Here is a 10,486-nt window from a genome sequence, read left to right as displayed (position 1 = left end):
ACCCTCTTCTGGCTTCTAAGGGCACTTGCACGCACACACACAGACACACACACACACAGACACACACACACAGACACACAGACTCGAGCACACACAATTAAAAACATCTTCAGGGGCTGGAGAGATGGCTCAGCAGTTGAAAGCAGACACTGCTCTGGCAGAGGCTCTGAGTTCAGCTCCCAATGCCCATGCAGGGAAGCTCACAGCCGCCTGTAACTCAGCTCCAGGGTGGGACTGTGACACCTCCTTTCTGTTTTTCTGAGTACTTACAACTATACATCGTGTGTGTGTGTGTGTGTGTGTGGTGTGTGTGTGTGTGTGTGTGTGTGTGTGTGTGTGTAAGAAAATCCTTAAAAAAAAAACAAAGAGGTCATTACAAAAAGCCTGTAATTCAGGTTTCAGTACCTACTGTACGGGAGACGTCACCAGGGCACAGACTGCTGGAAGCATTTGCTCCAGGCAGAAGCCAGTATAACGAAGATTCAGACCCGGCCTCTTCAGCCAAGTCCCACACTTGTTTTTAACTGCTCTGCATGCAGTGTCGTTAACATGCAGATTATTTCCGCAAAATAGTTCCATAGCTGGCTAACGTGATTCTTACATACATTTTTCAAGCACCTTTTTGGGTCATCTTAAGAATAAAATATGTTCTCTTTATTGACTCTATAATGTAGGTTTTTATGGGAGGAAGGGACTAGAGGGCGCTATCAGAGAAAAACCATCTAAAAGGATATTGGAAAGAGTTTTTCTAGACTTGGATATTATGCTTTAATATTTTTGCCTCAGAGATTTCTACAGGCCAACAATGGAACATCATAGGAATAAAGAGCCCGGATGCTGACAGAAGACAGAATCTAGAGAGCCAGGCCAATGAAAGTAGGGGCGCAAGGAACCCTACGCACCTCTATTGCTTTCTATCTCTGTTCAGAAAGTGCAAGAAGGACAAGAAAAAGCAAACATACAAGCTGAGCGGTGGTGGCACATGCCTTTAATCCCAGCACTCGGGAAGCAGAGGCAGGTGGATCTCTGTGAGTTCGAGGTCAGCCTAGTCTACAGAGCGAGATCCAGGAAAGGCCCAAAGCTACACAGAGAAACCCTGTCTCGAAAAACGAAAAAAAAAAAAAAAGCAAACAAACAAAGAAGACATATTCCCTACTTCTAAAATAGTGAAAATGTACATTTACTGTCTCAGACGAGACCCGTCTCTCTACACTTTATTTTGCAATGTTGGCAGCAGGTCTGAAACCAGTCTGGTTTGCCAGCAGTGCCTTGCTAGGCTCTGCCAGTAGGGGGCGCTGATAAACTAGCCAGACTGGAGGAGGGACTTCCGGTTCTCTTCCTATTTCCTGTTTCTGTGAGCATCACCATGTCAACGCCTACTGACCTCTTAGAGGCCGTTCATTTTATTTTTGTAGCTGCACCATGGCCAGTTTACAGGAACGACCTCTGCTGCCTTTGAGAGGTCTGGACCTTAGCCTAGGGCCCCTGAGCTTAGAGACCTCGCTCTAGTTGAGCAGTGACCCCTTCCTCAGAGGTCGGAGGTTAAGCTTCTAGGGGCTCTCTATCCAAATTTCAATTTTGACAATTCTCCATTTCTTGATTTCTCCAGCCAAAGAGTGGTAGAGTAGTAGCTTCTTCCAATGGCTTCTACCTGAATGCCACCCCCCCCCCCATATCAGTTATTACTTCATACCTTGATCCTTTGGGTTTGGGGGTGCTGGTGATTGAACCCAGAACTTCACATATGCCACACAAGCACTCGACCGCAGATCTGCACTCCCAACCTCCTAGATAAGCCCCCTATATTGTTTTCTTCAGAAATTTGCCAGGGAATGGCGCCCTTTGTTAGAGGTAGCTGGGGCGGGAACAGACACCAGCAGCTTTGAAAAAGACACCTCCCACATTTCATTGCAAAGACCACATCTGATGTGTTCAGTGAAGCCCGACATCCCAAAGTGTAATTCATTCTCCAGACTGTCAGCAACACTCCTGTCAGATGTCACAGTGAGTTAGTTCTACCCTGGATGGCTGTGGGTCGTTCTGTGACCTACAGGTTACTATAGCCACCACAGACAGACATAAGGGACTCCTGATGTCTTATTGTGAACAAATAAGTTTTTCAAATTAGTGAGCATTGTACAAGGTAAAGAGTTTTATTATGACAGCTCATGTACACAATGTGCTTTGATCATATTCGTCTTCCCCCACATTCTCTTTCCCCTTCTCTATCCTTAATGGCCCCTTGTTATTTTCATAAACGCCCATGTCGGGTCCCCTCCCCATGCCAGAGTCCACAGGAGAGTAAACATGCTGTACCCGATTTTCTGAACCTGCTTTTTCTGTTCATCTATTGACATGTATCTAGGTGGATTTCTTAACTTGGCTGTTGTAAATTATGATACAATAAACATGAGTCTGCAAGCATCTCCATGGTAAGCTAACTTTGGTACCTTCAGGTGGATACTGACAAATGGTATAGCTGGGTCACAGAGAGGTTCCATTTTCGTTTTTTTCTTTTGTAAATCTGAATACTGATTTCCATAGTGGCTGGACTAATTTACATTCCCACTATAAATGTACAAGGGTTCACCAACCCTATCAACATTTGCTTTTTTTTTTAAATAGCTATGCTGACTGCAGTAAGATTGAATCTCAGTGATTTGCATCTCCCTGATATGAATGGGTACATTTTCTCATGTACTTATTGGTTATTTGTGTTTCTTGATTGGAAAATTGTTAAGTTCATTTGCCCATTTGTTGGCTGGATTATTTATTGTTGAATTTATTTTTAAAGATTTTTAAAGAGGCCAGGCGGTGGTGGCACACGCCTTTAATCCCAGCACTCAGGAGGCAGAGCCAGGCGGATCTCTGTGAGTTCGAGGCCAGCCTGGGCTACCAAGTGAGTTCCAGGAAAGGCGCAAAGCTACACAAAGAAACCCTGTCTCGAAAAAAAAATTTTTTTTTAAAAGATCTATGTTACTTATTATGTATAGTGTTCTGCCTGCACACCAGAAGAGGGCACCAGATTTCATTATAAATGGTTGTGAACTGTGATGTGGTGGCTAGGAATTGAACTCAGGACCTCTGGGAGAGCAGCCAATGCTCTTAACCTCTTAAAGATTTATTTTTTATCTTGTGTATATGTGTGTGTTTGTGTGAGTGTAAGCCATGTATGTGCAGGTACCTGCAGAGGCCAGAAGAGGGAACTGGATCCCTTGGAGCTGGAGTTACAGGCTGCCCTGGGTGCTGGGAACCAAACCAACTCTGGTCCTCTTCAAGAGTAGGAAGTGGTCTTAACCACTGAGCCATCTTTGCAGCCCCTATGCAGAAGCTTTTTAATGTAATCCTGTTTGTCAATTCTTGGTCTTATTTCCCCTACCAGTTTCAAAGTTTCAGGTCTTACATGAAGGTTTCTGACCTGTTTTGAGTTGTTTTTTGTACGGGGCTAGTTTTTGCATAGCACCATTTGTGAAAGAGGTTGTCTGTTCTTCAGTGCATTTTTTTTTTTTTTTGCCCTTTTATCAAGAACTAGATGTCAGTTTCTTTTTTTTTTTTTGTTTTTGTTTTTTTTGTTTTTTTGTTTTGTTTTGTTTTGTTTGAGACAGGGTCTCTCTATCTAGCCCTGGCTGTACTGGGACTTACTATGTAGATCAAGCTGGTCCACCTGCCTCTTCCTCCCAAGTGCTGGGATTAAAGGCGTGTCCACCACACCCAGCTCAATGTAGACTTATTTTGAAGTCTTCTGTTTCCTTGTTCCATGTGTCTTTTTTTATGCTAGGAGCATGCTATTATTTTTTTCACAATGGCTCTGTAATATTCTTTGAAGTCAAGCACTTGATATGTCTAGTACTGCTTTTTATTCCTCACTTTGGGATTGCTTTGGCTATTTGGAGCCTTTGGTATTTCCATATAAATTTTAGAGCCCCCCCCCTGTTTCTCTTTAGAATTGCATTCAGTTGTAGATGAAGACTGCAAAGAATTTGTAGATCACTTTTCTAAATGGCCATTTTCTCAATATTCTGCCAAACATGTGAAGTATTTCTATTTTCAAGTGTCTCTCTTTAGTGTTTGGTCTCAGACAGTCCATATTTAGGGGTCAGGCTGTCCATGTCTAGAAAGGAGCTCAAGTTGGACTACAGGAGAATTTCTGGTGGTTAGGTAAAAGCCAGCAGTACTCAGGAACTCGTGAAGGTGGTTTGGATCTGCCAAATAAGTAATTTCCCTGATTTCTGGCAGGAGGGGCATATGGGTCCATACCTTGGTTGCATATCAAAGACCATGCTGGTGTCCAGGCTCTAAGTCCCTTTTTACAATTCTACTCGCTCCCATATTCTACTTGTTATATATTTCAAACTAGCACCCTAGCTCTCCTCAGGTCTCCCTCCTCTGTAAGGGACAAGGTCTTTTCCTCTGCCCTGCTATTCACCTTTCTCTACATATAGCCCTGGTCATGTCCAGTCTGTTCCTTTCTCTTTGCTTTGAATTCTTCCAAATGCATGCATCTGGATATTTTCTCTCTCATGGCCATGTCCGGTCTGCTTTCTTTTCTCTCTGCTCTGGACTCTGGATCTCTCTCTCTCTCTCTCTCTCTCTCTCTCTCTCTCTCTCTCTCTCTCTCATGCTAATAAAAAATTTTCCCCTTAACTATACCATGGGGTTGTCATGTCAGCAGTTTCTTTCTTTCCTCCTTTTTTAAAAATGTAATTCTATTTTAAAAAATTACTCATTTATTTGTATGTGCATTGGTGTTTTGCCTGCATGTATGTCTGTGTAAGGGTGTTGGACCCTGGAGTTACAGTTGAGAGCTGCCGTGTGGGTGCTGGGAACCGAACCTGGTCCGCTGGAAGAGCACTCAGTGCCATCTCCAGCCCATTAGCACTTTCTTACTGTGCCCCCTGGCATTCATCTGGTGTTGAAACCCTAGTATACATTTAGTGCTTCATAATTTCTTTCTCTCTTTCTCTTCCTTCCCTTCCCTCCCCCTCCCTTCTTTCCTTCCTTCCTTCCTTTCTTTCTTTTTCTTTTTCTTTTTTTTCTTTTTTTTTTTTTTTTTTTTTTTGAGACAAGGTCTCACTATATACCCTTGGCTACCTGGAACTCACTATGTAGCCCATGCTGGCCTTGAATTCATAGAGATCCACCAGCCTCTGCCTCCTGAAGCATCACCATGCCCAGCAGATTAAACACTTTCCTTGTCCAGATTTTACCGTCTTTGGCTAAGCTTTAGTCCTAATTGGTTTTGTTTGTTTTTGAGGCTATTATGATTGGTACTGGCTTCCTGACTTTTTTCACAGTGAGCTGCTGGTACATAGAAAAGCCACTGACTTGCTGTTGATTTGTATCTTCCTCCTCTGCAAGCTTCAGGTCTTGAATGCGTCGGGTCCTATCACTTGAAAACAGGCAATTTGCTTTCTTTTTTAATTTGTATCTTTTTATTCCTTCCTCTTGACTCAGCAGTAAATTGCTTTCAAGAATGAACTTGAACTGGTTTTCGTGTGTGTGTGTGTGTGTGTGTGTGTGTGTGTGTGTGTGTGCAAAATCCTTGGGTATTTTTAGTGTCTCTGCCTCCTGAGATGTTCCAGGAACATAAGGAGTGACATTTTTACTTCCACACAAAAGGAGACTGGGTATACCTGTGTATTGGGTGGGAGAGGAAAGGCTGGTAAGTTCTTGCATGAGCACTGGTGAACAGTGTCAGGGCGGGAGATCACAGCAGAAACTGGGCTCTTCTGGTTGAAATACTTCCTTGCTTTCTCAGATGCAGCCAGCTTTTTCCTGCCTTCTTCACCTCCCGGGATGACTAGTGCTTGAGAACCCAGTCCTGAATGGTTTACTAAGTGCACTCCCTTTTCTGAGAACAGGAAGTCAAAAGGTGAGTGCCAGAGCCACCTGCTGCTTCTCCTTTGCATAGGTTCAAGAGGAGCCTGGACGTGCTCTTTGGCCGTCTTGTGAACATCCGCAAATACACTCTGGAAGGTAAGAAGGCAAGGACTGTGGTGTTAATTTTTTGTCTACATAGAACCAAACCAGCCTTCAGTCCACAGACTCGTAAGGTTGGAGAAATCTCCCCCAAGCAGCCAAGAAGTTAGGAAAGGTGAGTTTCCTTTTTTCTTTTTCTTAAATCTTACTCCAAAAGTTATTACTGAAAAGGATACAACCTTACGTTCACAAAGAGATGAACCGAGGAAAAGAACCTGCTGGAAGGATGCGTTATACTTTTAATTAATTAATTTATTTTTTGAGATTTTCTTCCCTTGTAAGTCTGTTTTTCTTTGTGGTATTCCATACCTTATGTTGGATTTAAAAGGCAGGCACAGTTTGTGTAATAAGCATTAGACTCACAGATATAAAGACTCAGGAAGGCAGTGGTATTTGCTAGTTCACTCAGTTTCTGTTTTTCTGTCGTAAAACGAGTTTAGTGCTAACTAGTTGGTTATAAAGATTGAATGGGACAGTAAAGGAATAGTCTTCATTCACAGACAATAGTAAATGTTCTGTGCACATGAGCATGCTCACTTCTGTGTAGAGATACATTTTAAACTAGATGTAGTATTTGACTGACTGCTGTTAATTTTTGGAGAATATTGAGTTGCTTTATATTTATTTATTTAGTTAGCTATTTACTTGTTTTTCTTTTTTCTTTTTCTTTCTTTCTTTTTTTCTTTTAGATAGAGTCTCCCTATGTAGCCCAGGCTGACCTGAAACTCACTATGTCAATAGGTTGGCCTCAAACTCAGAAATCTGCCTGCCTCTACCTCCTGGGTTCTAGGATTAAAGATGTGTGCTACCATGTCCAGCTAATTAGTATTTCTTTGTGGGCATTTTAAAATGAAAGGTTAGCCAGACACAAGATCTGAGTGTTGGGTGACATGGCCTGAGAAGTCTTACTATGGAGGTTGACCAAGAGAAGCAAGGGTCTCCTTGTGAAGGGACTTGGTTCTAGAACTGATTGATGCTAGAGCCAATTGTATGAATTTTGTTTCCAGACCTAGAAATTCTAAACCCCAGATCAAATTTCTGTCTAGGGCTCCCAGGGGTGGGAAGAAGGGAACGGGATGAAGGGCGGGGACTTCCTCCAGCTAATTGCACCTTTAACTCAGAGAGCCCAGCTCTATGCTTCTCGCAGAGGTAAGGGTGGAGCCGGTCCCTGTGGCAGTCTGGCCAACTGCTTTGGTAGGGCTGTTTTGAGTCTCCCTGGGCAAACCTGGTGGACAGGCGCTTTGCCTGATCTTTCCTGAGCTTTTTCTCCAGAGAAGAAATCTCTTCTGCCTCCAGTTTGGAGTTGAACTTTGACATTCCCGGGAACATGTTGAGTTAGTTTTTAACCAGAAGTTCTTTGTTCTCTTCAGCGAGCCCACCCACCTCCTCTGCTGGGCAGGGCTGGATGGTCCCCACCTGCGAAGATGATTTCATGGAGGAAGCTCTGTTGGCGTTATCATGTGTGGACCCTGGGCTGCTACATGCTGCTGGCTGTCGTTGCCCTGAAACTGTCCCTCAGACTGAGATGTGACTTCGATGTCATGGATCTGGACTCGAAGGAATTTCGAAGCCGGCACTGCAGGGATTTCCTGTACAAGACCCTGAAGCTGCCAGCAAACAGGTCCGTCAACTGTTCCGGGGTCACCCGAGGGGAACATGAAGCAGTGATCCAGGCACTGCTGAATAACCTGGAGACTAAGAAGAATCGACAACCCCTCACAGAGGCTGACTACCTTAGCATGACAGCAGACTGTGAACAATTCAAGACTAAAAGGAAATTCATACAGTTCCCGCTGAGCAAAGAAGAGGTCGACTTCCCCATTGCGTATTCCATGGTGGTTCATGAGAAGATTGAGAACTTTGAAAGGCTGCTGCGAGCTGTGTACACCCCTCAGAACATATACTGTGTCCATGTGGACCAGAAGTCCCCAGATACTTTCAAGCAGGCAGTCAGGGCCATTGCATCATGCTTCCCAAATGTCTTCATAGCTAGTAAGCTGGTGTCAGTGGTCTATGCTTCCTGGTCCAGGGTGCAGGCTGACCTGAACTGCATGGAAGACTTGCTCCAGAGCTCTGTGCCATGGAAATACCTCCTGAACACCTGTGGGACAGACTTTCCCATCAAGACCAATGCTGAGATGGTCCAGGCCCTCAAGCTATTGAATGGGCAGAACAGCATGGAGTCAGAGGTACCCCCTGCACACAAAACGTCCCGCTGGAGATATCATTATGAGGTGAGAGACACATTGCACATAACCAGCGAGAAGAAGACCCCTCCACCTAACAACATAACCATGTTCACGGGGAATGCCTACATGGTGGCCTCTCGAAACTTCATTGAACATGTATTAAGCAACTCCAAAGCCCAACAACTAATCGAATGGGTAAAAGACACCTATAGTCCTGATGAGCACCTTTGGGCCACCCTCCAGCGTGCCTCATGGATGCCTGGATCGGCTCCCTTGCACCCCAAATTTGACCTCTCAGACATGAGATCTATTGCAAGGCTAACCAAGTGGCAGGGCCATGAGGGAGACATTGAGCGTGGGGCGCCTTACACCCCTTGCTCAGGAATCCACCAGCGGGCTGTCTGTATTTATGGGTCTGGGGACCTGCACTGGATCCTTCAGAACCATCACCTCTTGGCCAACAAGTTTGACCCAAAGGTGGATGATAATGTTCTTCAGTGTTTAGAAGAATATTTACGTCACAAAGCCATCTACGGGACTGAACTGTGAGACACACTGCAAGACAATTGCTACTTGCATGGCAGGAAAATGCCAGGACTTACTGGGGCCACGTGGGGTGGGCCTGGGGCTCTGGACTCCATGTGTCCCTAGGATGAGGGGGCTGCTACTGGAGCATGGGTAAGTAGATCTCTGCTCCCCGTGAGCTACTGCTGGTGAATGTGGCTATTCCCCAGTTCTCTCCCCAAGAGCCCCTCTTTGGCTTCCTCACAGAGCTAGAGCAAGAACTGTTACTTAGGAGAAGAAGGTAAAAACACGTGACCAGGGACTCTAGAGTTTGGCTGAAGGTTTTCTTACGGGTTCTCTACAGAGACTCTGTTTTAAATATTCCTGGGGTTGATCATAGGAGGGGAACTTTAGTGGAAAGAACCCTCCCCTTTTGTACTGTTAATTTAAAATAAATAGCTTCCAAACCAAAGTCCTATCCTTACAGTGTTGTCTATGAATCCAGAGATAATCTAAACAGATAAAATGTGTGAGACTTTTCTCATATGTTGAGGACAGTCTCTAGTGGCTGGCAGGAAAGTCTTCTACATCCTGTGTAGATGGCAAACTGAATCACAGAGCCAATTCTCTCATTACAGAAAGCCTTCCTAATTTTGTTTACACTGGCAGATTCTGACTTTTCCATAAGGGGAAGGACAGAGTGATTTAACTAGCTTGAACACTATGTGTTCAGGAGAAGTGCATGGAAGCTTCCTGGCCAAAGCTTGCCATCCTGTACCAGCAGCCATTTCACTGGAGCTCATTTACTTAGGGGGAGAGGTTGCGCTGTTAATAATTAGGCTGGAAAGGGAAAGTGACTCTGTCTTGCTAAACCAAGATGCCTAAGTATTCTGTGTTTAAACCTCTTGAATCAAAGCTGCTTTGTTTCATCATGTGAGTATCAGGCACACCATTTGCCATTCTGTAGATCATGCATTTCCCTGTGGGGACACAGTAATGTGTGAACATACATATGTATACATGCTAAAATATGGACATTTACAGGTATACATTCCCCTGTGAAATCTCTTCTCTCTGAAGACCCAGAGCTAATTGTTGGCCAGTATGCATTCTATTCTGTAATGAACAAGGGACACTAAAAACTATAGGCAGAACCTTTGAATGTGGTATAGCCGACTTCCTATGTATGTGTCCCAGAAGAGGGATTTATGTACAAATTAACTTGTGTAATTTGAATGAAGTTTCCATCAATATGTTCTGTTAACATGTCTCTTCATCTCAAATCTTGACCCAGTTAAGGCTTTCTCTCTATAGCCAACTTTTACTGTGCCTGTGTCCCCTAACAGCGTGTGATTGGAATTTTTTTTTTCTTTCGGTTTTGAGACAGGGTTTCTTCATATAGCCCTGGCTGTCCTGGAACTTGCTCTGTAGACCAGGTGGGCCTTGAGCTCAGAGATCCACTTGCCTCTGCCTCCCCAGTGCTGGATTAAATGGGTGCATCACCATGCCTGGTGGAATTTTCTATTTCTTTTATTTCTTTTTCATTTTTCTTTTTCTTTCTTTCTTTTTTTTTTCTTTTTGGTTTTTCGAGACAGGGTTTCTCTGTGTAGCTTTGGAGCCTGTCCTGGAACTCACTTTGTAGACCAGTCTGGCCTCGAACTCACAGAGATTTGCCTGGCTCTGCCTCCCGAGTGCTGGGATTAAAGATGTGCGCCACCACTGCCCAGCAGAATTTTCTATTTCAAAGTCAGCAATTCCCTTTTTTAAATATTGGCCACCCTGGGTAATGGGCATTATCACTACAGACTTACCCA

General features: G+C 44.2%; 1 protein-coding gene across 4 annotated transcripts; it reads left to right on the top strand.

The window, feature by feature from the left end:
- Positions 1-1,345: 1,345 nt before the first annotated feature.
- Positions 1,346-9,144, top strand: Gcnt3 (glucosaminyl (N-acetyl) transferase 3, mucin type). Of its 4 annotated transcripts, none has more exons than XM_015997957.3 (4): positions 1,346-1,462; positions 2,366-2,432; positions 5,759-5,872; positions 7,350-9,144. In XM_015997957.3, exon 4 carries the CDS (start codon positions 7,404-7,406, stop codon positions 8,715-8,717), a length of 1,314 nt encoding a protein of 437 aa, XP_015853443.1. In that variant the 5' UTR covers positions 1,346-1,462; positions 2,366-2,432; positions 5,759-5,872; positions 7,350-7,403; the 3' UTR covers positions 8,718-9,144. The 4 variants fall into 4 exon arrangements, with proteins under 4 accessions (XP_015853443.1, XP_042137137.1, XP_076432714.1 ...); XM_042281203.2 differs by having other exon boundaries at positions 1,356-1,462; positions 5,759-5,976; XM_076576599.1 differs by lacking the exon at positions 1,346-1,462 and having other exon boundaries at positions 2,292-2,432.
- Positions 9,145-10,486: the final 1,342 nt, after the last annotated feature.

This window comes from Peromyscus maniculatus, chromosome 7 (genome assembly GCF_049852395.1).
Source record: "Peromyscus maniculatus bairdii isolate BWxNUB_F1_BW_parent chromosome 7, HU_Pman_BW_mat_3.1, whole genome shotgun sequence".
Classification (NCBI taxonomy): domain Eukaryota; kingdom Metazoa; phylum Chordata; class Mammalia; order Rodentia; family Cricetidae; genus Peromyscus; species Peromyscus maniculatus.
This window is presented reverse-complemented; position numbering and strand designations above follow the sequence as displayed.

Coding starts and splice junctions, on each gene's coding strand:
- Gcnt3 (XM_015997957.3), top strand. CDS start 7,404: ATGATTTCATGGAGGAAGCTCTGTTGGCGTTATCATGTGTGGACCCTG.